This window comes from Tenrec ecaudatus, chromosome 16 (genome assembly GCF_050624435.1).
Source record: "Tenrec ecaudatus isolate mTenEca1 chromosome 16, mTenEca1.hap1, whole genome shotgun sequence".
NCBI classification, from domain to species: domain Eukaryota; kingdom Metazoa; phylum Chordata; class Mammalia; order Afrosoricida; family Tenrecidae; genus Tenrec; species Tenrec ecaudatus.
In genome coordinates this window covers 11,922,255-11,949,129 of record NC_134545.1, presented here as the reverse complement: position 1 = coordinate 11,949,129, position 26,875 = coordinate 11,922,255, and the positions used below count along the sequence as shown (strand labels likewise).

The window sequence follows — 26,875 nt, the reverse complement described above, 5'->3', positions numbered from 1 at the left end:
CATATTGTTCCCGTTCCTCCAACATGCACGCGGGCACCGTGTGCCAGGCTGCGCTCCTGTGCACGATACCACTGTGCCAGCTCACGCCACCCACCTGGCATGGCTCCCTGCACCTCCGCTATAGGGGATCCTAGGTCAGAGTCCAAGAAGCCATGGGATGACCTGGGGGCGGTGTGCACAGGTCCTTGTGTGGGCCCTCACAGGGAGCTGCTCCCCAGGCTGTCCACGCTGCCACTAGGACAGGTCTGCCCCCAATCTGGGGCTGCTGTGGTCACCAGGCAGTTAACAGTCCTGATCAAAAGTTTCCATCACAGGTAACCTCAGGCTTACCTGGCTTACTGCTAGGCTTTCAGCTAAGGAGAGCCTAATCCCCTGCGGTTGGAGGGGCTGTGGTCCTTTCTGAAAGGGATTGCAGACACTCTTGAGGGACTGTCTGCTGGCACCCATGTGTGCCCAAGGAGGCCTGTGCTCCGGGGGGATCTTCACCGGCTGGTCTGGAAGCAGCTCACCGGGGCTTTCTTCTAAGGTGTCTCTGGATGTCTGTCACCCAGGGTGTCCTGGAAACAGGAGGCCCCACCTTGTAAGTCAACCCCCAAATGAGAACTCCCATTCCGTTGCAGAAAACCTGCTGGCTCTCTCCAGCTGAAGTTGCAGCCTTCCCTCGCCCAGCAAGGCCCTGATTGCGGGCTTGCACCGGGCTGCCTCCTCCTGACTCCAGGCGGGCCGGTAGGCAGCAGCTGCGGCCGAGCCCCATGAGTGCAAGGGCGGCTTGCATGGCCAGGCCAGATGGTTACCTGGCTGTGGTGACAGGGCCTGCGGCGATTTGGACGGGGCCTGCCCCTCATGCCGGATGGCAGGCTGCTCCCTGCTGGGCTGCGCTGGGTGGCAGGTGGTCACTGTGTTCGGCCTCTGGTGTCCTGGGGGCTTCCAGCAGCATGCAGGGGGGAGGGTGCTGAACTGCCCCCAGAGCCACACCCACCGTACTGTCCCTACACATGAGACCAATGCCACACCCCAAGCCAGGCCCTTGCTGCCAGGGTAACAGTGGGCCAGAGCTGCAGCAGCCCACCCTCCCCAAATGCTAGAGCCCCAGCATTCTGGAAGCGCCTAGAGGCAAAGGGGTCGCCCTGGTGAGTCTCAGCAGGGGCACTGGCTCCTCAAGGTCACTGTGTGGGCAGACAGCCTGCAAGGCAGGTGTTTGCAGAGCCCATTGCCAAGGCAACTTGTGTTTTTAACTCCCATCAGCCTAGTAATGTCACACAGAACCATCCCAGCACCCACCGAGGCGCTCCGCTTCTGCCTCCTAACTGCAGGCAGGTGGGAACAGGTTCAGCTACTGGGCAACAAGGATTAGGTCTACTGGCGGCCTGTCTCTGGTTAGAAAAGCATAAAAATAGCTTTCTAGGCCCTTGGGCTAGAAAATCCCGGAACTGTTTTTGTTAAAGCCAGGTCGTAGTTCACTCCCTACTCTCCGCACACATGGCCCCTCCTGGAGGCCCCTGGGTCTCACTGTGCTCCTGATCCATAGTTCACATTCACAGGCCCCCAGCTGCGCACAGCCCACTTCCACCTCACGGTGCTTCTGTAAACCCACAAACAAATGTGTCTCCATGGGCTTTCAAGGCTGGTCACTTGCCCTGCTAATCTGGCAGGACAGGATGAGACGCCTTCCACCGGCTTCCTGGCACAGGGACCAGAGAGGCCATGGAGGAGGGGGAGAACCTCGAGGCCACTCCACCCTCACCCAGGCCCTCCAAGCTCCCACTTATCAGCTTCCTTCAAATATTTGCCTCCACATTTATTTCTGCCCTGTCCCTTGAGTCCCCAGCGCACTTTGATAGAAGGCAGGCTCCTGACAAGGCACTTGTTTGACTTGCCCCTTGCTGGTTTGGCAAACACACCCTTCACCAGCTGCTCCTCCCTCACTCCCACAAACCTAGCCCATGGCAGGAGCTGTGTTCAAGACCCCAGCCCCACCGTGTGGCCTCTCCGCTGTGACCTGCAGCCCACCTGCTGTCCCAGGTTTGTGCCGACCACTGACCACCCGTGGCCATTCCAGCAGAGGTGTGTGTCCTCCCCAGCCTGTTGGCCGGCGCCCTTGAGGACCCCACATTCTCATTGACAGACAAGCCAAGATCCAAGCCATGAGAGCCACTAGGCTGGCTCTCCTCGGTGCCGGGCGAGTGGCCCCATCTCCCAGCTGGAGCTCAGGGCCTGGAGGTACCTTACTTATTTATGAAAACACTCTAATGAACTGCCTTTGTTGAAGACAAGCCTGATGCAGAGGGGACAGAACCCCAGAAAACACAGACCGAGGTGGTCCTGTGTTTCAGGGAGGCTGGGCGTGGGATGCGGGCACCTCCCAGTAATGATGCAAGGCATCCAGGACCCCACACCAGGCCCTCCGAGCTCCCTCTCCAGCCAGGTGGGGAAGAGCCTGGCAGCACAGTGGGCTAAGCATTGGGGTGCTGACAGGTCAGCAATTCAGACTCACCAGCAGCAGGTCCTCGTGTGAGAGAGGCGGCTTTCTGCCCCTCTGAAGAGTCTCAGCGTCAGACACCCGCAGGGCGGCTCTGCTCTGCCCGGGAGGTCTCTATGAGACAGCCAGCTACACTCCTGCTTTGGGGCTTTTGTTTGGTCTCTAGGTGGTTAGAGCAGTGGAGAGCAGGGCGGGTGCACACTGCCTACCTTCAGGACTCAGCACGGCACTGGGCACTCGATCCAGTGAGACAGAGCAAAATGGCCCATGGCTGTGAGTCTTTTCTTCCTGGAGGAGAGCCTCCTTCATCGAGGGTGGCCCCGGAGGTCAATGTGCACATGCCAACCACCACAACAGGAGCCACCACAGCCCACCTTGTCCACCCCCTCCCGCCCATAGAACGGCAGGCCAGTGGATGGAGACCCGCCCCTGAGCAGAAGCCTGGAACTCGAGTGAGGAGCCCCTCCCACTGTGCACAGCCTCCCTCATGCCTCCATTCACCCCGTGGGCAGGCGGGTATCGAGCCACACGCCCACCCAGGCAGACCCCCAGAGTGAGCACACGAGCAGCCAGGCCCCCAGCCCCAAGGGCTGCTCCAGAGGCTTGGCCCCGACCAGCGGGCCCAATGCACCGCTCTTCCTTTATAGTACTGCCTGGATGGCGGGGGCAGGGGGACCCCCAGCTCGGAAGGGAAACAGCAAAAAAATTTCCAAACAAAACCACCTCCCTGTGAATGAGTCAATTCTGACTCACAGCTACCCTTAGGACAGGAGTGGAAGCCATCCTCTTTCCCCGCTGCAGAGCCTCTGGTGGTTTTGAACTGCTGGCCCTGCGGAAAACAGACAGGCCAAAGTCAGCCCAGCCCAGACAGACAGACAAGGGGAGGAATGCACCACCCACCCGCCACCGCTGGCTCTCTGCTCAGACCAGGGACAGACTTGGACATTCGGTAACAAACCCACGCTTTATTCGAAGTAAAAACCATGGCGCGCCACCTGCCGCACCAGACAGGGACGTGCAGGCAGGAGGCGGACGGGGAGCCGGCCGGGGTGGGCCGCAGCAGCGCGGCGGCGGCAGCAGCAGCGGACAGTCCGCCAGCCACCCTGGCTCAAGGCCCCCGCAGCAAAGGGCAGCGCTGGGTGGTGGAGCCAGAGGGATCAGTGGCAGAAGGCGATGGTCTCCATGTTCAGGAACCGAACATGCATTTTGGTCTCGATGTCGATCCCCTGCCAGATCTGGAACAGGACAGGGCTGTCACCAGAGGTCTCCCGCCTGCTACCACCCAAGCCCGGCCCAGCCCAGGGCCCGACCCTCCCAGCCAGTGGGCACCAGGATGTTTCTCCAGCCCTCGCCAGGGAAGGAAAGGCTGCTTCTGCCTGGGGTCTAGCGCTGGCATGTGAGTTCTGGGGGACGGTCACAGCGAGTCACTAATCCGCCGGTGAAGCTCCGGGAAGTCCCTGTGAACCACCTGGCCCCTCCCTGCCATGCTGTGCCCCTCCGGCTCCTTGAGAGCAGGAGGGGGGTGAGTGGCAAGCTAGGCCTCTGCTCAGGCAGGAGCGTCAGACACAAACCATCACTCTCAGCCTCTCCAGGGGCAGTCGTGAGGGGTGGGAGGGGGTCTCTGGGCCCACCATGTGTCGGGCTCCACAGGTGCTTGCTTGCCAATCTGCACACAAAGCCTCGCTTCAGGGTTCAGGGATAGAGACCTGCTCAGAAAGGCCAGGTGAGCAGCAGGGCCACCATGGGTGCTGGCGTGAGGAGGGGCAGGACCACGCTGAGGGCACTAGCGCAAGGCCGGCCTTCCAGGCAAGGCAGCTAGCTCTTGAGAAATGGCAGCCCCTGTCCCATCTTCTGGCTTAAGGAAGAAGAAATCCCTTTGTTCGCTGCTTCCCTAGTGGCCTGAGAATAAATACGTCCCTCTTAGACACAGGCCATGGCCACCAGTGTGACCATGAGGTGTTGTCTAGGCTGCTTCCTCTTCTGGGCCAGCCTGGGGCGGGGCATCGCATGGATGAAGCAGTAGCAGCCTCTCCTTCCAGTCCAGGGGCTGTGCCTCCTCCCCCCGCTGCCTGGTGAACCCCAGCCAGCTGCCACAGGCCCTCCTCTCCTGAGAGCAACTTCCAGCTTGACCAAGTCCTGCTGGGGGCCTGGGGACCCTTGTACAGGGTGGCCAGGGCCCGAGGAGGGTAGACCAGTCCTTCCATGTCGTAACAGCAGCCACCCAGACAGTGCCCGCAGTGTGCTTATGTTGTATAGACCTCGGTCAGCACTGGGACATTACAGTCCCACGACACCCCCCACCCCCAGAGAAGGCTGCTAGTGAAAGGAGACAACCTCCAACACAGAGCACACCCACGGGGCCTCCGACAGTCACCCAGGGCTGCTCCTGGGAGAGGAACCAGGGTGCCAAGCGCAAGGCCGCTGTGGCTGGTCTGTGCCATGTCAGCTGCTCCGACCACGGTCACTGCCACCTTCCCAGGGAAGACCACTCCACCTGCTCCGACCTGGGGGCCGTGCCAGGCTCTGACCGTGGCCAAAGAGCCACTCACCGCCCTGACCAGGGCTCCATCCCGCCCGCCCCTGTCCTCCCTGCCCTGCCCACACGCACCTTCAGGAAGTCCTCGAAAGTGATCCCTTCGTACACCTGGTCCGGCTCCTGGGGACCAACACAGGGCAAATGTGAGCAGCCTGGTCCGTACCCCTCCACACAGACGCCGGCCGCCACGCTTAGAGGGCGTTCCTTCTGGGCCATTTGTGCCAGCACCCGGTGGGTGAGGCTCGGGCTCTGACACCTTTGCCCACTAGCTCTCTGGCTGGGCACTCCTTCCTCCCCTCACCAGACTCAGCCAGGGGAGATGGGGGTGACCACATTGCCAGCCTCCCACACCTGTGCCAGGCAGCTTGTCCACCAGAGGCCCCTCGTGCCAGCATCAGAGCTGGGCATGTGGACTGAGCAGGACCAGGAAGCAGCTCTCCATGGGCTTTGACCCTGGCTGCAGGGTCAGAACTCTGCCGGCCTTTCTCCCAAGGTGCTGAGTACACCCCTCATTCCAGCTGGCCCTTAGCCATCTGCAGCCCCCTGGGTGGGGACGTCGTGCTCCCAGAGCGGAATACAAGTCCCGCCTCTCCTCGCATGCTCTCGGCCTCAGTCTCCCCTCTGGCAGCAAGGGGACTGCCAGGAAGCGAGGGCCCTCGTGCCGTGCGGCTGGTCTGTGACGGGCCCTGGCCAGCCCTCCTGTAGCGAGCCTGCAGCCCCTGCCAGTGTCAGCCTCGGGATGCAGGGCTGGGGACCCCGGGGCAGCCCCTCAAATGGCCCAGGCAGGTGGTTCTGAGCCAGGGCTGATCCCGCTCTCCCGTCCCACCCCACACCTCCCCACCCAGAGAATTCACTGTCTGGAGACGTTCTGGTTGTCACAGCTTAGGGTTTGCAGCAGCACAGAGCATGGACGCTGTCCAACACCCCACCTACCAGAAGGCCCCCCACAACCGGGCACTGTCTGGCTCCCAAGGTCACAGCTGCTCTACTTGACCATGTTCTCCTCACCACCATCCTCCCAGCTGGCCACTTCCACCATGCTAGGGCAACCCTGACCAGCTCCTGTCCACCTCCCTCGAGGTTCCCACTGACCACTGTCCCCACCTGGGGCTGCCACAGCCTCCTGCCCCCCTCGGAGTAAGGCATGTGGGACCCCACCCCTCTGCACCGTGGACTCAACAGTACTTCCCAGAAAACTTGGTGGCGGGGGTCATATGATGAGGATCACACCAGGTAATAATAGCCCCTACCCTGCCTGCCTGCCCCACCACCCAGCCACAGCGAAGACCCACCATCTGGCCCACACAGACACTGGCCGCCTCCATCATGGCTCCGTCGGCGATGGAGCGCGCCGACTCCTTCTCAATGTGGGGGTTTCCTGAGAGCAGCTCCTCGACCACCTGGGGGGGGGGAGGACAGACCAACCTTGCACCTGGGCGTCCACCGAGGGTGGAGTACAGGCAGGCTGGGGGTGGGCCAGAAGCATACTTTACATTTCGATATTCTTCCAGCGTGATCCGGCCATCGCTGTCCGAGTCGTACATGTGGAACAGAACTGGGGGGAGGGGAGAGAAAGAGCTTGGCCTGGGACGCACACACCCCGCCAGAAACTGTGCCTATCCTCGAGCTCCTCGCCCCCACTTCCTTCCACAGAGGCTTTCGCCTGGCACTGCCCGCCCCCCTAGGCTCTATTAAACATAGATCCCATTGAGTCCTCAAAGCCATATGGGCCAAAGGGCCACAATGACCCCTTCCCCAGCCAGGAGACCTTAGACCAGGGACCTAACGTCACCTTCTGAAAACCAGAGCAACAGCAGGGTGGGAGCTGCCACATTCAGAGTGCCGAATCTGGTGGCATTACGACCCAGAGGTTACCTGGCCCAGCAAGGTGTTGCCTTTACACCAGGCAAGTCCATGCTGCTTTGAAACTCACAAAGGGCAGCTGATCATCGTGACCTGGTCTCCTGCCCACATGCTGGGCCCCTGGTTGGTCTCACAGCAGGTCACACACACACGCCCAGGTATGGTCTCACACACGCACTCTGAGTGACACACGGGGGTTCCTCATGGGCTTCTTGGTGTCCCAAGACCCAGCTCCCCAGTTCTCTGCACAGGCATTTACAGAGCATTAAGCAGCCCCCCCAGGGGCCCGGCGTCCCCTCGTGGACCCCCATGCACCCCAGACCGGGGCAGCCTGGATGGACGGAGGCCTGATGGCACTGCTGCAGCGCACAGAGTTAAGTAGTTGAGACAGGACCCTGTCTGCTGACCAAGCCGGCATGATGGCATAGCCCCAGGGAGGTTGGCCTGGCCTCGAGGTGGAGGGGCAGGCTTCCAGGACTCATTCCTGAGCTAAATACAGCCAGGCACCCCACCCCTTACATTTTCCCCTACGGCTGAGCCTCTAGTGGGGCTGGGAGGTATTGTGGGAAAGGCCAGGCATGGGGTGCGAGGGACCAGGGCCACTGCTTGGGGCAGGGATCACCGTGCAAGAGCTGGGGCAGTGAGAGCCAGGGCAGGCGTCGCAGAACTAGGACCCCGGGCCCCACTCAGGCTGAGGGGCAGAGAGCCCGGCTGCAGCTCCCTAAGGGCAGGGCAGGGGATACGCCCTGAGAACGCCTGCTGTGTACCTGGCTCTGAGGGTGAGGAACACACCCGCCTTCGTACCAGGGCTCTGACGGACAACCACCACGTGAACAGCCAGATTTGAACAGAGGTCTGTTCTTGTCACATTGCTCCTCCCAAACCAGAAAGCCAAGTTCACTGCCCTCAGGTCAATTCCATCTCACAGTGGCCCTCTAAGACGGGGGAACTGCGGGGGTTGGAGGCTGTCAACCTTGACGGGAGCAGAAAGCCTCTTCTTTCTCCTGAGCCGTGGCTGGAGGGTTCGAACTGCTGACCTTGCCCCGTTAGCAGCCTAACTTGGAACCAGGAATCACTCAAAAAGGCCAGAAGAGGATGGTGAGAGGCTTCTTAAGAGCGGGGGGAAGCCACCTGGCACTGAAAATGGGGCCCCACTTGGGACTTGGAGGTCCCTAGCATGACACTGTTCTCTGACCCAGCCCCCTGCAGTAGGGTGCTCAGGGGCACCCACATCTCAGCTTCTCTTTCCGGCACTGCTCCACCTGCTCCTCGTCCATGGAGATGTCGATGGGTCGGAAGTAGGACATGATGGTCAAGAAGTCCTCGAAGCTGATCTCCTCGGCCAGGCCATTGGGGGCCTTGCGCAGGTTCCTGCGGGAGAAATGGGGGGCGCTGTGGGCAGGGCGGCCCTGGTTCTCCCATGGAACCGCCCACAACAGCTGCTGTGACCTTGGAGCCCTGGACACCAAAGTCCAGCCTCTGCCCCCCCCCCCCCCCAGCACACGTGGGGTGGAGGGGCGACACAGCCTTATGATGAGAGACAGATGGGGGAGGGGGTCAGGGGACACGGGCATTGAGCAATGCAGGCACTCACTCAGGGAACATGAGCAGACGGGCCAAGGACCCCACCTGGCCCACATCTACTATACCGCCCCAAGGCTAAGAAGGGTTTTCAGATGGTTGAGTCTGGAGGGTTAAATCGTCAAAAGAACTGTAAACTAAAAAACAACAACAACCAAAAAAAACATCATTGAGTCAATTCTGACCCAGAACAACCCTACGGGACAGGGTAGAACTGCCCCTGTGTGTTTCTGAGCCTCTTTACGGAGTAGACAGCCACCTCTTTCTCCAGCACAGCGGCTGGTGGTTTCAAACTGCTGACCTCAGAGCTGCCAGCCCAATGTGTAGCCCACTACACCACCAGGGCTCCTTCCTGGGAACTCTTTAACACCTGACCCTCCACATCTGTAAATAAAGTTTCATGAACAATCATCTGCCAGAACAAGTTTACTGCAAATGCTTGACCTCCAGCCTGAAAAACCTGTGCTGACCCAGCTCTCCATCCTGGGTGACCTCTCAGCATCATGAGCACCTGCAGGGCACCCCAATGCCTCCTGGGGACTTCCAGGGCTCCCAAGGGTGAGCATGGGCAGAATGCTCACCTCCTAGCAGGGCCTGGGTTCGATTCCCATGTTGCCACAATGCTGAGCTGGTCTCAGCAGAACTGCCAGACTCAAGATGGACTAGGAAGAAAGGACTGGAGGTTGACGTCTGAAAATGAGCCCACAGGGCCCTGCGCACTGGGTCTCTGCGCCAGGGGCCAGCCCCCCGCAGTAGAGGGCAGCCAACTTGGCCATGAAGGATGAGAACATGTGTCCCAGAAGGGCTCAGGGAGATGACCCCAGTCAGCCTGGGCCAGCAAGGTGGCAGACTCCCAGTGGGGCTAAGGAGACAGGGCTGACCAGGAGCCATAGCGTGTCCCCATGCAGAAGGAATGACATGGAGATGTCCACATCCCAACACACATACACACACGTCCCCACAGACACACAACACACACACACACCAACACACATCCCTAGACGTACAACACATCCCCCAGACACACACCAACACACATCTCTACACACACAACACATCCCCCAGACACACATCAACCCACACACACCTCAACACACCCCCCACACACACACCACCACAGACACAACCAACACATCCACACACACATCCCCCCCCACACACACACAAGCTTCTGCAGCACCCACCATTTAATCCTCCCTGCCTCATTGGTCCCAGACAAGGGCCCAGGCTGGTGATGGCTGAAGTGCGTAGGGTTTACGGGCCCTCTCTGACGTCGGAGTTCTAGGGCATCTCAAACCTGCTGCACCAGCCAGACCTGTGTGAAAGGTTCCCGAGGACCCAGGTGCACCTGGCCTGGGCAACGGTGTTCTCAGTCACTGTGCATGCATGTGGGTGCCGGGCGGGGAAGTGGGCGAACCAGGGAGCTGATGCGTTTGAACGAAGGGGCTGGTGGAGAACACTGAGCCACGACCGGCCTGCACCGACCACTCCGTCCTGGAAGAAGCACGGGCAGGATGCGGAGGACGAGGAGGGTGAGACTCGGTCCCTCCAACTCTGGAGATGCTCTCGGGAGTGGCCGGCCCCCGGAGAAGGGCATCCTGACCCTCTCTGGAAAAATACATCCTGCTTGGTAAACTAGAGGGTCAGCCAAAGACGACGGCCTTCCACAAGGTGGACACACCATGGCCACCACAATGGGCTCACGCCCACCATCCATCAGATGGTGGCCAGGACCAGGCCGCGTGGCACTCTGTGACACAGGGTTGCTATGGGTTGAAGCACCTGACCACCCCATCTGAGGTCACCCCTGGACCTCAATGTAAAGAGGGATATTGCTCTTCTCGCGGAGTGCCCCCATGTGCCACCCAGCAGGAGCCCACTGCTCCTCGGGGGTCCAGGGGTCACCCAGAGAGAGGTGCATATCCCCTCTGGAGTAGGGAAGGTGGGTCTATGAACTAGAGACCAGAACTTTCCAGGGATCCCAAAGTCCAGTCTCCCTTTCAATCTTCCTCAGAAAGCTCCCTGCCATCCCTCCCAGCCGGGGCAACACTTGATCACCGGGACCAAGGGCTTAGGAGAGGACGGTGAGGCCCAGCCCACCTCTGCCCCTGACTGGGGCGTCCGACTACTGCAGCCCTGTGACCTGCCGGGGTTTCCCAGAAGACACCTGCTGCTTGTCATTCCCCTCTTTCCCTCCCCCACCCCCCGCCACTAGCCCAGGCCTGGGGCCCACGCATCCCCTATCTGGCCTCTGCCCCCACCACCAACTCTCCCTGAGCCCTGCGCTGCCACTGCAGCCAGGACCACGGCAACCAGGAGCCCACATGTCGGAGCAGAACTGCTCCCACAGCGTTTTCTACGGCTGGAATTTTCACAAGGTGTCTGCCAGGCCTTTCTATCCAGGCACCTCTGGGTAGACTGGAGCCTTCAACCTTCCCGGTCAGCAGGCAGGGCCTCAGCTCTCTCCTTGGTCCCCTCAAGAGCCTGCCAGGACCTAGGTTTTCACCAAGTCCCTCCTGCCTAGAGGAGCAGCCCCCTGCCTCCACCCTGAGCATCCTGATGGTCATGCCCTGGTGCCACAGGACCTTTGCATGTGCAGCTCCACTCACCAGGGCATCCCTCGTGCCCCCCTCCCCCGGCCTGTTTAATTAATGCTCATCCACTCTGGGGTGCCGCCCCTCCCCAGCCCTGAGGAAGGCCTCTGCATCTCTCAGGGATGGGCAACAGCTCAGGGCCCCAAGCTGTGAGCAGCAGCCACCGTCCCAGGATGAGTCCCCAGGTCCTGTGGTGCTGGCAGAACCAGAGGTGAACGGTGCATGCTTGCACAATGCAAAACCGCTACCAGGAAGCCACTCATCTCAGCCCCACACCTCGCCCCTTGCCTTCCTTCCTCTTTCTCCACCCCCCCCCCCATCTCTCAAGAGATCTCTGCAGGCCAAGAGGCTGAACATCCCCTGGTGAGTCCAGCTGACTGGGGCCTCGGGCACCCTGCCCCTGCCCTTCCTGCCACCTAGCGGGCTGTGTGAAGTTCAGCATCGCTGGACACTCGGGGACCTGCACTCTCTGCTGAGTTCCAACTAGCGGAGGCCAGCTGAGAGGCTGCGAGCATGTACTGTGCCTTAGTTTCCCCACCTGTAAACAAGGGGGATGATGTCACTTCAACATGTCCTCAAGCCACCTGATGACAGGTGCTACTGTCTCCATGGTCAGGTGAGCACACAGGTTTGGCAGGCAGCCTCCTAGATGACCCCAAGTAATACCTGGCCCCCGGGCCCGTCTAGCCCTTCCTCCAGGAGTGGGCCCGAGCAGAAAGGGGGCAAATATGCAAACCCCTCACCAAACAGGATACACACGCGGCTGGAATGCACATGAGAAGACGGTCCACATCATTGGTCACTTAAAAACCCCAAAACATTCCATGACAAAAACCCCTTCCTTGGCCTTTTAAAAACATGGGTGGTGGCCACGATTGTGGTCTCATGTGAGGGCTTCCCCTGTCGCAACGCTGACCCAGATGCCCCGAGAATTTACAGCCAGATGCCGGTTCTGCAGGAGCTGCGGAGCAGTAAAGGGGTGCCGTTTTCAGCTGCTAAGTTCTGGGGTGACCTTGCTACACAGCCACAGCTAATGACACAGAGGCTCTGAGAGATCGAGCGGGCTGCCCATAGCCACTGGGCTTTCTGCTCCTGGGCTCCTGCCTTCTGCCTCACTCCCACTCCACCCCCCACCCCAACTAAAGAGACACGCAGAAGACACGTCCCACGTGTGAAGTGCAAACCCGACTGGCCACCACGTGGACTCCAACTCGTGGTGACGCTGTGGATGGTCAGCGGGCCTGGGGCTCATCCCATGAGAAGTGACAAACTCGAAATGACGGCCCCAAAAGGATGACGTCACCGGTTGGACTTGGCGAGAGGCACCCACCTGTTGTCAAAGAAGGCACGGACGATCTTGGCTCGGATGGGGTTCAGCTCTAGGTCAGGGACGCTGTTGAAGTTCTCCTTGCTGGAAGGGGCAGGAGCGGGGCGAGGGGAGAAGGCAGATGTCAGTGGGTTGTGGCACCACGTCTCAAGCTGCGTGGCCCCAGCAGGACCCACGAGGGCAGCTCCAGGTTGGAGAAAGGTCTGGAACACGCTGTCATGCTGTGCCCACCTCTCACGCTCAGCCTGGGGTTGAGGAAGCTCATAGGTGTCTCTGAAAAGCCTCCAATATACTAGATAGCCATTACTCCTATGAGAAAGCAGACACCCCCATGCCTGGGGCAGAGGCCACCTGTGCCCACCACGTGCCACCTGCTCTGGCCGGAGGGCCGACACGCAGCTGTGGACAATACTCGTGAAGGACTGAATGACCCAGCAAGCCCACCCCGAGTGTGTCCGGGAGGAACATGGGCACAGGTCCACACAGACCTGGACTCGAATACGCACAGAAGCGCTCTTCAAACCACGGAAACCACCCAGAGGCCCATCCATGGGCGAATCGATCCACAGAATGGGGTCTGCCCACACAATGGGGCCTTCTTTGCCCCTCGAAGGAAATGAAAGCTATGTGAGACTGCCTTTGGAAATTTCATGAGAGAGAAAACCTGTATGGCTCCGTATGTGAGAACTGTCTAACACTGGGCAAATCTAGAGAGACAGATGGATTAGCAGTTGCCCAAGGCCGGGGGTTCTGCACTGGACTACTAAGCTCAAGGCCAGCAGTTCGAGAGCACCAGTGCACTGCAGGAGAAAGCGGTGTTTACCTTCTGTGGAGCATTAGTCTTGGAAACCCACAGAGGCAAAACTGACGCAGTGGCAAGGAGTTTTGTTTTGATTTTTAAAGCTCAAGGAAGGAGCCCTAGTAGCACAATGGCTAAAGCGCTGAGCTATTTGCCTGAAGGTCGGTGGTTCAAACCCTCGAGTCTCTTTGGGAGAAAAGACCTGGCAGAAAGGCCTGTGGGGCTAGTCTACTCTGTCCTGTAGGGTCGCTAAGAGCCGGCATTGACTCAGCTAAAATGGGAGTGGATGATGACAGAGATGGGGCTTTCTTTCAGGCAAGGTGATAAAGGCTTTCAGATGATGGTGAGTCACACCCAATTCTGTAAAGATACTAAAAGCCACTGAAATGTGAATTATGGAAACGTGAATTATGTCACCACAAAGCTGTTTCAGAGGAGAGAGCTGGTGCTTGGGGGGAGGATGGCTGCATTTCAAACACGAGCCCTGCCTCCCATCCGGTCGGTCCCATGTGTTGCTGGCTCCCCGGGGCTGTGGGCTTGGCAGGTACAGAGCCCAGGTGAGACCCTGACCTGTCTGCCCTTCTCCCCTGCCCTTTCCACACAAGGCCGGCCTTTGTCCTCAGGAGCAGCTTCCTGCTTGCCTCTCGCCTCGCTCTGGTGACTGTAAGGGCAGTGGCCTTGGAAGGGGCCCAAACCACAGGCTGGCAATGCAGAGCAAAGAAGAGGCCCCAGGGGAGGGGGCCATCTGAGGGCTTGGCGGGGAGGGGCAACCAGCAGTCCTGGCTAAATGCTATGCAGTTTGTCTTGTGGGGGAGGCGGGGGTGGGGGAAATGTTTTGAAATTGATGTGCACTTTAAGTGACTGTCGTGTACGGTGCTTACATTTCAATAGAACCAGTATTTTTAACCACCGTTTGGGGTCGTGTGTGTGTGTGTGTGTGTGTGTGGTGCGTGTGTGTGTGTGGTGCTGTGCTGCTGGAAGCTGTGTCACTGGTATTTCAAGTACCGGCAGGGACAGAAGAGAGAAGGCACAGATCAGGGCCACGGCGAGAGCCTCGCTCTCTCCAACATGGCAGCGAAGCTCATCTCAGAGGACTCTCCCGCAACACCCAGGGGACTCCCACCCTCCACACACCCCGCAGCACCCAGCACGCATGCAAGGAGAACTGCACAGGGGCTTGGACAACCAGTCCAAGGTCACTCAGAGAGGGCTTATGGGAGAGTCAGGATTTGAACCCCGACCTAACCAAGGCGGGCTCTTCCCTCCAACCCCAGGCTCCCTGCTCTCCTTGCCTGCTCAGAGGCCTGGCTGCTCAACCCTAGTTCCCTGATGGAGGACAGGCCACACCGAGGGGCAGGAGCAAGAAGGTGGGAAGAGAGGGAGGGAGGAAGCAGTCCTCCTCCATTAAGTGGTCCATTGGCCTGGGAGACCCTACTGGCTGATGTCCTGGCTTCTGCCAACCCTCCCTCAGTGCCCTTGTCTGTGAAGTGGGCATGGCAATGAATGGCGCTGCAGCTTCTGGGCCAGAGTTGGGTTCTAGCCCAGCCCTGCTACCTCTGGGCCTCAGTTTCCACCCCTGGGAATGGGATCCATATGGGGCCCCTAGTAGGGGCGACAGGAGGCAGATAGGCGACATGCTCAGCACGATGGTCGCTGATGACTAGCCAAGAAGAACTGTACTCCTTGGGTTTCCAGTGGCTGACTCGGTGGTGGGAGATCGCCGGGCCTCTACAAGGGCTCTCTTTCCACGCCTGTGGACTGTAGGCTGGTGCACTACACAGGCTGCACTGTGGGGTCCCTGGGGGAGAGCCGACGGGATGTTCTCAGTGGCTCCCAGAGAGCTCTGGTGGTGTGAAGCCCAGAGGCCCCTCGGAAGAAAGACCCGGTAATCAACAGCTGACTCTCTGGTCACTGAAAACGCCACGGAACACAGTCCTACTCGGACACACAACACAGACACACATACAGACACGGGCTTGCAATGCATCCAAATCGACCCCACTGCAGCTGGAGCCTGTCAGGGCTGACAAGATGAACCCAGGAGAGGAGTTCGAATCCTGCCTGCCCCGCAGCAAGTTCCCATTTCCAATCTCACAATAACAGTTACGGCAGCACTGATATCAGTAACAGTATTAACCAAACTACCACTGGGGAGTGTCACACAACCGCCCCCATTTCAAAGAGGAGGAGACTCCGGCAGAGGGGAAGGTGCTTGCCCTGACTAGCAAGGGAGTCAGCGGATCAGGGGGGCGAGGGGAGGCCTAGGCCTTGCTTCGTGTTCCTCGCCGACCCCCCTCCCCAAGGACAGCAGCGCCGACCTGGCACAGACTCACCAGCCTCTAGTACCGGGTTTCATCTCCCTCTGCCCAGGGGAACCAGCCACACCTGACACCCAGGCTGAGGCCGTGGGAACGAGGAGCTGACCTCTCCACCAGGCGGGCAGAGCTGAGGGGCAGGGAGGGGTGGCTGCCCACAGTGACACACCCTCATGCCAGCCCAGGGGATTTGCTCTGGGGTGTGACATTCTCTTCCGTCCAGAGTCGGCGTGCCAACTCTGTGCCCAGATGGTGGCTTTATAAGCACTGTAGCTTTTAATCGCCCCACATCCCCATGGGCAGTGACGCCAAGGTGCCCGCTTTACAGGCCAAGCAGGGAGGGGGAGGTCAGGGGGTCAGGGAGGGAGGGGACCAAGCCACAGACACACTTGGGAAAGGGCCTCCTGCCCAGCTTCTGCTTGCAAACCTCAATTAAGAGAAAGATCTTTGCTGGCCATCTGTCCCACCCAGCCCCAGGGGGGGGCCCACTGGGGACCTAACAGAGGGAGGGTAAGCGTCCCCTTCCCAAGAGGAGAAAAAAACATGATGGTCAGGCTCTTTCGCAGGCCTCATGGGCTGGGTCAGGGCGAGCTAGTGATGTCTGTTCTCACTGTGGGCACTGCCCAGTCTCTGTGGCTCGGCAGCCCCAGGCTTGCAGAGGGATGGGTCCCACTGAAGAGTCTCGATGGTTCCTGGATGCACGCAGACCTGCAAGCCCCTACCCTCCACCAGTGAAGTCACAGAGGCCACTCGGAGTGTCCACTGCAAAACCCACTACTCCCCTCTCATGTGCCCTCCACCCCCCACCGATGAAAAGAGACACAGAAGAAAGGCCTGGCGAGCTACCTTCCAAACAGCAGCCAGGGAACAGCCTCTGATCACTGCTGGCCTGAAGGGCCCATAGCTTGGCACGCTGTTCTGCTGTGAGTGGGGACATCGGCTGGCAGTGAACAGCAGCATGTTTCTGATGACGGTTTGTGTAAACTCTGAGGGCATGGGATGCTGTGGTGGGCATCGCAGGTGAGTAACCACACCTGCCTCTCCCTGTTGGCCAGAGAGCACCAGCAATGGGGGTGGCAGCCAGAGCAGGAGGAGGCCAGGCCATCTGGACTGGGGGTGTGGACAAGCCCAGTGTTATGGGTCTGGCTTCATTCCCAGGTCCTTCTGGAAGTGGCTTCTAGGGCCCGGTTCACACACAAGCTTCTGTCTGGGGGCACTGGGCCCAGGGCTGTGCACCCCCAAGCTGAGAACTCCACAACCTCAGCCCCCGTCCAGACCTGGCAGAATTTGCATAGAATCCCTGAAGATTCCACACACACGCATGACACGTTCGGGTTGAAGGCCTGCCAGTCTCTGTGCCATCTCAGACTCCTTGGAGTCCCCAAAACACACCAGATGCCCTCCTCCCCGACCCCAGCAGAGTGCCCACCCAGGGAAAGAGACGATCGACAGCTACCTGGGTCTGCCCAGACTCACAGCAACAAAACACTGCCCAGCCCAGAGATTGGTGGCAGAGTGAGCTCTTGTGATTTTTCACTGGCTGGGTTTGGGGGACTAGATCTCAAGGTCTCAATTCATCTTAGTCCCTCACAGAGGGGGTGCACTGGCCAGGAATTGAACCTGAGTCTCCCAAGTGGAAGGCATATGGTCCACGACTGAGTCCACCACTGCCTCTGCCCCTCTCTGGAGGCTGCGCTCAGTCTTCAACTTGCTGGGGGAAGACCGGGTGATCTCCTTTAGGACACGTGCTTGTTAGCAAACCTGAGGCACTGCCAAGCACCTTCCTGCCTTGGGGACTCCTCCAAACACTTCAGGGACTCCCTGCAGCCAACCTCCCAGGGCACACCTGCAAGGAGAGCGCGCCCTGCCGCTTCACGCCGGCTGTTTCTGAGCACATTCACCAGCAACTGCGGGTTCCCCTTTCTAAATCATCTCCCATTGTCTGGCCTGACAGCGAGGCCTCCCTCCCTGGTTGTGAAGTCGGCTGACAGTGGGACAGCCGGCTAAGGCAGGGCAGGCAGGGCCCCAGCTCTCCTCCACTGCAAGTCTTTGCCAACAACATAGACACGCGGCCAGTCGGGGCTGTTTGACAGGCGAAAAGCAAAGTGACAAGGTGGGGTGACACACTGGCGAACGACAGTGTCTGGGTTCTGTCTGCAGCCAACCAGCTCTGCTTGCAAAACCCAGCAAGCCAGGCGACTGTAACCTCTCTAGATTCAGTCTCCTAATCTGTAGAATGGGCCCCCGATGGGCCTTGACCTCCTCGAGACCAGGCAGGTGAGTACCTCCTGCAGTGCCCTGGCACATGGTGGCCCTCAGTGAGGGGCTGGGGCTGCCGTTAGCCGTGGGACACGGCAAAGCAATGGGAGCCATCAAGGGAGCAAACCGGAGCTGCAGTTCCTTCTGGCTGGTGCTGCACTGTTTGCCAAGCAGAGCGCTGCCCTCCCGCCGAGAACGCCACGTCCTCTACCCTTAATGTGTGTGCCCGGGGCTCTGCTGGTCAGCAGTTACTCACGCTCCATGGCTGGATGAATCTAAAAGCGTGTGTGTCCGTGCATGTGTGCATGTGTGTGCCGTGTGTGATGTGGCTGCATCTATCAGGAATGCTGAAGCGCTCACTAATGTTCCGTGTGCCCGAACTGGCACGCTGACCCAGCGCTGGCGCGCCCCAGGAAGTGAGGAGTTGAGGGGTAAGACCCTCGCCTGCTAAGTGGCCCCATGGAAGACAACGTGCAGGAAACCCTCCCCGCGCTTTCTTAGCTGCCGCAGTGGCTGCTGCCCAGTCAGGCCCTGACCCGAGGCACACCCACCCATGGTGAGGCAAAATACTGCCCACAGGGCTATCCTTGTGATCCACAAGGGTCTCACCGGCTGGCTTTCAGAAATCGATCACCAGGCCTTTCTTCCTAGTCGGTCTCATCTGGAAGCGCTGCAGAAACCCATTCGCAGCATCGGAGCAACACAAAGCCTCCACCAACTGTCCAAGGTGGCTGCGAGCGAAGCCTGCTTGCCGGGAGCGGAGCCAACACTGCCCTCGTCTGTAGTGAGGATCTTCGCATGGTTTCCCCACCGTCACCAAGTTGATTCCAACTGGTAGCTTTCCCACATTGCTGGTTTCCGAGGAGATGGTCAATCTTGACGGGTGCAGACAGAGGCCTCTTTCTCCAGCAGAGTGGCGGGTGGGTTTGAATTGCCAACCTTGCGTTCATCAGTCCAACACGTACCTGACAGTGCCACCTGGGCTCCTTTTGCAATGAATGGGCTAGGTGAACTCTGTCCACGCCAGCCCTGAAACAGGGCCCACAGAAGTTGGTGCTTGGTGGCCAGGAGGGGCCCACGCTTTGAAGCATACACAAGGGACCCCTCTGGAAGGGGGGGAATGCAACATTCTGAATAAAACACAACACAAGGCCAGCACTGGGCCTCATCATGGGCACAGGCAAATGCAGGTGTGGAGGGCACCCCTCCATTTTTTCCCGGAGGAAGCCAACCAGGGGGAACATGGGCAAGGAACACAGCAGAAGCTTGCTGGGGTGAGATGGTATCGCCACTGTTTGGTTTGGCCCCTTTCCAATGGCTCAGGATTGCTACTACGACTGTGTGTGTTGGTTGAACATCTGAATCCCCTTCAGTAAAGGATCTGTCCACGCTCTCGGCCCGTGCTGCAAACGGAATGGCTCTGAGGTGCTGGCATTTCCTATACAATTTCTAGGTTAGTCCTGTGCCGGCTAGGTGACTGTAATGATTTTTTCCCAATGTAGGTTCTAAGCCTTTTGATGCCCATAAGTATTTTCAGGAGGTCTTGGGTGGCTAGTTTACATACTGCTGTTTGTTCAAATGTGAAAGTCCTTTCAGGCCATAAACGGGGGGCCCCTAGGTCGTCCCTATTTTTTCTCAGCCGGAACCTTTTAAGGTTTACATCAAGGTCTTCAAACCATCTGGCGCTGGCTTCTGTATGTGGTGAGAGGTATGGATCTGGTTCCACTGTTCTGCCAAGGGGTCGCCGTGTTGTCGGCACCACGTGCTAAAGGGAAGCGGTCTCTCTTCCCTGTACTTAGTGGATTTCACCGCCCTGTTGAAGATCGGCTCTCCATGGGTGGGTGGATTTACTTCTGGATTCTCAGTTCTGCCCGCTGCCTCGATGGTTGGTGTGGTCCCAACAGCAGCTCTGCTGACTACGTGGTTGCAGCACAGGTTTTGGAAGTGGGAACCGCGGGGCATCCATCCTACTCTGCTCATCCGAGGTCTCTTTTTTCCCACGGGAAGTTGACAATTGGTTTTCCACTTCCTTAAAGACGGAATGCCATGCTCTATGGGTTGAGATGGCATTCTGTTTGTAGATTTATTTTGGGTAGGCTTCACATGTTCACAGCATTACATCTTCCACACCACGTCCTCCCATGTCTGTAGATGTCTCTTAATTCCTTGGAGCAGTGTTTAGTAATTTGCTCAGTATTCATGGTTAGTTACCCGCCCCACTCCCAAAGGGTTTATTTTTTTAATGGCTATTTAGATGGTATTGCTTTTCCCAGTGTCCTGCTCAGGCATAAAGGAGTCTGAGTCTGGAAGGTGGGTTCTGCACCCTGCCACTTTACCGAAACTTTCATTCCATGCTAGTCATGCTCTTGCTGAGTCTGAGTTTGTTTTTTTTTTACCTTTATAACTGCATCATCTGTAAATAAAGGAGAGTTTTGATCGCTTCCTTGCCAACTCAGTGCCTCGTATCTGCCCTTCTGATCTTAGTTCCCTGCTGAGTCAGCTGTCTTGAAGCTTCTAACTACTGATGAAACAGATCCTTCTCAGACTCAGAGTTCTGAGCACAGGCCAGAGTCTCTGGATGTCCCTAGGGCTCCGAGAGGCTGGTGACCCAGCCCGAGGCGACAGAGGAAGCCCCTGGCAGAACAGGGACGGTGTTGGACACCAGGCAAGATTGTCAGGAAAGTCCAGGAGGATGCAAGAAGCTGCTGACTCACTTTCAGCCAGGCCCGGAGCTGAAGATTAGGACGAGGTAGGCCCTTCCGGCAGGGCTGTTTGCACAAGAGGCTGTGGTCAGTCAGCTCCTTCCGGCAGGTCTGGCGAGCTGTCACTGCTGGCAGCTGATGCCAACCTAACCCGGCGACTTTGAGGCAGCGCTGGGAGCTGGGGGTACTGTGGTGGCAATTACACTGCCCCCACACCAGTCCATGTGGGACATTTAAAATGGAGGGTCCTCAGACTGCAGAGGGGGGACCCTGAGGTCCTCTGAGGACATGGAACAGCAATGCACAACAAGACACTGGAGCCACAGCACCGAGTTCAAATCTAGACTTGAGGGCAAATTTCCCTGATGTGGAAGGCAAGAACCTTTTCGGGGAAAGAGCTGGATGGCATGTGTGCCCTCTTTGACCGGGCACTGCCCTGGCCATGATGGTCTCACACAATTCACTGTTTATTAGAAACTTGAGGCGCCTGCAGTGGTTCACAGGGCACCGGTGATGCGGTGGGAGGGGGGGGCACTGGGCGGCTAACTGAAAGGTCAGTGGTTCGAACCCACCAGCCACTCTTTGGGAGAAAGATGAGGTCGTCTGCTGCTATAGCGATCTACAGCCTCAGAGACTCTCAGGAGCAGTCTTACTCTGCCCTGTAGGATGCTGGATGGGAATCCACTGACTGTCAGAGGACATGGGTTGGAATGGAAGCAGCAATGTCTCCCGGGTCTGCCAGTGTGCGGCTTCTGACCTGAGACTTCTCCTCCCAAGGTTGGACGAGGGTCCACACAAATCCAACGGCAGCTTGTACTGAGTCAGGGCTGCAGAAAGCTCAAATCTGATCTTGAGGACGAAGGAGACTCCCACCCTCACCCCACTGAAGGTGAGCTCCACTCAAAGGTGTCCATTAGCATTGGTTACTTAGTATCCGCTGCATAGTCCACGTGCTTGGGAGCGAGGCTCCACTCCTCTAAAGGGGACACAAATTAGCATTTCCGGCCTGTAGGCAGTGTGATTGGCTCTTACTGAGGCATGTGACCCCATCAGAGCCAATGGGAAGTCAGGTTGCTTTGCTAACTGCACTGGCGCAGCAGGGGGATGAGCTGGGGGGTTCTTTCTGATTGTCTGCTAGACTGTAACACCAGTGTACATCAAATGTAACGGGAGCCAGAGGCACCAAGAACCTTGAGACCCCTCAGACTCTGAACTCTCCACGCGGAAGCTTCGCGAATGCAGCACACTAGGTTAACAAGATGCTTTTGTTGAGCCCGGCAAGGGAACACGGATGTTTACGTGCCAGTTTCTCCAAGACTTGGGTGAAACCTTATTCTGCTTGGGAAGAAAGCGTTCCTGTGCTCTGCAAAAGGTTGTTTGCAAGGACTATCCACCTCAGGGCCTTTCCACCTTGAGCAGCAAGCACAGGGGTTCGGATGTTCGCGTTGGGTGCCCTGCCGGCGACAGCGCCTTTGGAAGCTTCCTTCCCACACCTGGATGGTCGCCGGCTGACCAGGGCTTCTCGCTCATCTAGTTCTAAACGAGACAGAAGCATCCTCAACTGCGCATGCGCTACCATGAAGAGGCTGTTTGAAAGAATTTCCCGCCCTGAGAGAGATGGACGTAGCTCTTTTCCTCCTCCCTGAGAAGCTCTTGTTCAGAAGGGGCCAGGCCAATGAAAACCACTACCGGTTAGATGCAAGGTGCCTGGGTGGGCCATGTGGTTGGTGCTCATCCACCACTAACCTATGCAAGTCAGTGGTTCAAATCCACCCGGCAGCACCATGCATATCGAAGGTCCCGGAGAGGCTTCATCGAGATGATGGTAGCCGAGAAAACCCACGGATCCCCGTTCTTCTGGGGGCTGGAAACGACTGAGTGGCCACTGCTTTGGTTTCTCTATGACTGGTCTGGTGGCTCTGTGGTTTCATCATGTGGCTACATCCACGTAGAAACCCACGCGGGACAAGGCAGAGCAGAGCTGCTGTAGCACGGCCCCGATCAGGAAGTGGCTAGCAAACAGATACATAAATGGTACAGCCACTGGAGTGTAAGTCAGTGGTTAAAGTCAATGAGCCGTCAGGCATGAAGAGACTTCAGTGCCCAGCACTGAAGAAGTTCGTCTGAAAAGGCTACCTGCGGTGTGAGCACAACTCTCTGCCGTTCTGGGAGAGGCAAAACTCTGGAGACACGAACCAGAGACCAGCGGTTGCCAGGGACCGAGAGTGGCAGAGGGAGAGCCACAAGAGGTGGACTACAGGGCATTTTCCAGGCAGCAAAACTATTTTGCATGACGCTGTTCTGGTGGGCACCTGGCCTTACATGTTCGTTATACAATTTCATGCCCACTTGATAAACAGAATACAGGGGTGGAGTCTAACCTGTCAATCAGGTCACAGCCTCTCTTCCTCCCTGGAGGCAGGACACACTCTCTCTGCTTCACCCTCCTGTTGACAAGCCACAGGGAGCCACGCTGATGGCAGCCAGAGCCCTGGAGATGCTTCCAGCACCACTGGACCCACAGGACTTTGCACCCACCGGCCTGTGATCTTCCTGCATTCAGCATCTTTGCATGTGTTGCATGAGTCTGAAGAGGAATTCATGGACTAATATTGGACTTGTGGACTTGATCTGAGCTGGGATGTTTTAGTGATGTATAATTACTTCTTGATTAGACATATATGAGTGTCCATAGGTTTGTTTCTCTAGTCTACCGGGCTAACACACCTTATGAAGCATCAAAACCCAACATTCCATGTGTGCATTGTCCAATCATCAACATCCATTGAACTAGTTGGCACAAAACAGCTCCCGTGTGACTTGAACTTGAGTTGATAGTACACACTAACATTGGCTTTTCCATGATACATAGGGAAAACTCTCTACATTCTAGTCTAAAATTGCTTAAAATTGCTCTAGAAAACAAACAAAGGTCTGTTCAAAAAAGCCAAAATTACCACCCAGAATTAAAAGTTTGCTTCAGGAAAAGTGGTGATAGTGGTGGGTGGGGCATGAGTCCTTTCAGAGCCCCCACACTCCCAAATCCAGACTGCCATCAAGTAGACTGAGACTACAGGTCAGAATAGAAGTTCCATAGGGATTCCATGGTCACTAGGAGTTAGAACTGACTCAGTGAACCTGAGTCTTTGATGTCTGAATCTACACAGAAGACAATGTTCCCATCTCCCCCCACCCCCCTTCTACCCATACAGATCAGCTGATGGGTTTGAACTTCCAACCTGTGGGTTGAGATCTTACCGGATGGTAGGCTGGTCTCCACTCAGCTGCTTAAACCTCCGATGGAGCTGCTCAATCTGGTCTGAGGAGACTGAGGAGAACAAACATTGGTGAGTGTCACCAGGGAGCTCTGAGGGAGACTTACCTCTCTCCCTCCCCTCTCTCGTTCCCCTCCCTCCCCCTCTCCTTCATCCCCCTTTCCTGACCCTTCATTCTCATTCCCTGCTCCCTCCCCCTTGTCCCCACTTCCTCCTCCTTCCTCCCTCTCCCTGCTCCTACACCCCCTTCCTCCCTCCTTACTTCAACTCCCTCCCTCTTCCCTCCTGACTCATTCTCATCCCCTCTGCCCCGCCCCCTACTTCTCCCCTACCCTGGCCCCCCACCGCCTCAATGCTTCCAGGTGAGGAGTAACAACAACTTCTGAGACCAGGGCAAAGGTGAAGCCAGGTGCCTCCCCAAGCTGCTGCCCTGCCCTGACCACTGCTGGGGAGCTAGCCTGTGCCTGCCCCAAGACATTCCTCTCCCACACCCCGAAAGCTGGAGCCCTTTCCAGCTGAGGAAAAGGCTCTGCACAGTCAGGCAGCAGGAGAGGAACTCAAATGTGTAAGGGCAGGGGCAGGGGCAGGGGCAGGGAGCAGGGCGGCCAGGCTGGTGCTGGGTCGGCATGGGAGCCCGGTGGGGAGGGATGCACGATCTCCTGGAAAAGAAACGGACTCTGATCTCATGTTTTGGACGATGCCGTTGGATGCACCCATGCATGTACACTCGCCGCGCGCGCGCGCGCACACACACACACACACACACACACACACACACACAGGGTAGGTTTAGAAAATACTCAGGGACAGGAGGTTTGGCTTGTAATTATTTTGACGGCTGAACTGTGCTTCTCCCACAAAACCTGGGCTCAAGATTGGACCCTGCGGGCTCCGAGTTTTCTACCGGTTACACTCACGCAGGGCTGCATGTGTTAGAGCGCACAAGCTGAACCCGTGTGCACACCTTCTCACCCACCCTCCAAGCAGCCCTGGGAGTCCACCCACGAACACCTGCCAGAAAAACTGGGCCATCCCATGGAGTTCCCGCTCTCACGAGTGAGTCCCGGTGTCCCGTTAGCTCCATTCGGGAGCCCCAGTGGTGTAGTGACACGCCACACTGCTGACCACAAGGTCAGCGGTTCGAAACTAACAGCCACTCCGTGGAAGAATGAGGAGGCTCTCGACTCCATCTAGAGTTAACAGCCTCAGACAACACAAGGGGGCAGTTCTCCTCTCTGGTTGTGCATTTGGAGTTATCGGCTGTTACAACTTTGAAAGCTCTGACCTGGAGAGTGTGGTCACTGGTAAGGAAACAGCTCCAGAGAACACACCTGACGTGCAGTGGGTTCCATGCTGGCTGCTCACCTCAAGGCCAGCCATGGGAGCCCACCAGCTGCGCCAAGGGGGTCACACAGGCCATCTGCTCCCCAGACTGTCTACGGCCTCAGAAACCTCCAGGGGCAATTCTACTTGCCCCCGGGGGGTCACTGTGAGTCCTGCAGGGTCCTACATCAGCATGGACCGGGTGCCAGTCGGGTATATTTGGGTAGGTGGTAGAGCTGGAACTTAACTAATGCCCGCTCCCTCCAACTTTAAAGCCTGCCCATTGTGCCGCCATGCCAGTGTGTCCCAGATAGCTTGATGCTCAAGGTCCTGAGCTCGGATTCTTAGGGATCCATCCCGTTCAGACAAGACTTTACAGAACCGCACCTGGGCTCACAAACACCTCTTCTGCCGCAGCCCTTGGGCATCACCCAGCCCGCAAACGGCCCATCTCTTCTTCTTCCCCTCACTGCCATCCAGTCAATGCCGACTCGGAGAGAGACACGTTTCTGGGAACCCAGTGGTCACTGCACGTTCGGATAACTTTTTCAATGCTTGCTTCATGCAACGATGTCTCTGAGGATGTCCAGCTCAGAATTCTCACCTTGCCTGAAACTAAAAGCCATCGCAGTCCAGTCGATCTGACCATCAGGACCCTGCAGGGCAGAGTGGAGCTACCTTGTAGGGTTTCCGGTGTCATCTTTACGGGAACAGATGGGCACATCTTTCTCTCAAGGGGCAGCTGGTGGGTGTTCTCACCGCCACCCATACCATGAGCAGCGATGCGCTTAACCGCTGCAGCACCAGGACTCCTTCCTGGCCTTCCCAGCAGCTGGAGAAATCATCGATCTGACTGCCAACCTGTCCAGGGTCTCATGGCCCCTCTACACACTTCCTCACTGCACCAGGGACCAGGCACGGCAGAAAGATGCACAGAAAGTGACACTTGGAAGGTCGGGTGGCCGCTGTGGCAAGTACAACCTCCCCGGTAGAAAACACAGCCGCCTATGTCTCATGCCTGTCCTCAGCCACCATGCCCTGTCACGGTCACACTGTGGGGGCTGGCACGTGGCTGCGAGGCTGGAAGCTAGGCTACCCATGCTTGTTTTGTTTTGACCCATGTTTCAAACATCAGCAGGGTCACTCGAGACAGACAAGGCTCTGGGGAGTGGACGAAGGGAGACCAGTAAGAAAGGCCAGGCAGTCGGCTTCCAAATGCCAGCCATTGAACATCTTATAGGTCACAACAGCACAGTGCTGGGCTCACCAGCATTGGACACGTCATCAGAGGGATCCGGTGCTGGAGGAGGACAGTGTGTCTGATGAAGAGGAGGCCTGGTGAGGGTCTGGGAGACCCTTGGTGACACGTATGAGCACGACATCCCCAATAATGGGCCCTTCGATGATGGTGGTTATGGGATCGCACTGCTTCAGTCGGCTGCACATACGGCTGCCGTCAAAGCTGACTGACCAGCACCCACCCACCTAACACCCTGCCGCCTTCCCCCAGCAAAGCACTAACGTACTAGATGGACCAGAAATTCTTAGGTGTGTACCCAAGAGAGCGGACTTCTGATCACAAGGATGCAGGTGGCGGTGTTAGTTGTGGGGGCCCTAACCTGTAAAGTACCCAAATGCCCGTCAATGGAAGCACAGATAGATGAATTGTAGCGCGGTCTCACCATCGGAACAGTAGACAGCGTTGAAAATTATCAACCGTCTATGTGAGTACGTGGGTGAATTCTCACGAAAACGATGAGGGAAAGACACTAGATATGAACTAGCACGCACCATCTGATTCCATTGACACGAAGCTTTAAAA

The 26,875-nt window shown here is 57.7% G+C and overlaps 1 protein-coding gene across 1 annotated transcript; it reads right to left on the bottom strand.

The window, feature by feature from the left end:
• Positions 1-3,574: 3,574 nt before the first annotated feature.
• On the bottom strand, positions 3,575-25,679 carry TESC (tescalcin). The gene is made up of 8 exons (XM_075534647.1): positions 25,658-25,679; positions 23,714-23,783; positions 12,384-12,464; positions 8,110-8,249; positions 6,509-6,570; positions 6,308-6,415; positions 5,088-5,135; positions 3,575-3,714 (listed from the first exon to the last, which is right to left on the bottom strand). The coding sequence occupies exons 1-8, from the start codon at positions 25,677-25,679 to the stop codon at positions 3,637-3,639; spliced, it is 609 nt and encodes a 202-aa protein (XP_075390762.1). The 3' UTR covers positions 3,575-3,636.
• Positions 25,680-26,875: the final 1,196 nt, after the last annotated feature.

Bases quoted from the DNA above. Each gene is read 5' to 3' on its own strand.
- TESC (XM_075534647.1), bottom strand. From the start codon at position 25,679: ATGGCTTTTAGTTTCAGGCAAG. The intron at 8,250-12,383 runs GTGGGTGCCTCT...TTTCTCCCGCAG, and splicing joins CGTGCCTTCTTTGACAACAG to GAACCTGCGCAAGGCCCCCA. The intron at 5,136-6,307 runs GTGGGTCTTCGC...GTTGGTCCCCAG, and splicing joins GTGTCTGTGTGGGCCAGATG to GAGCCGGACCAGGTGTACGA.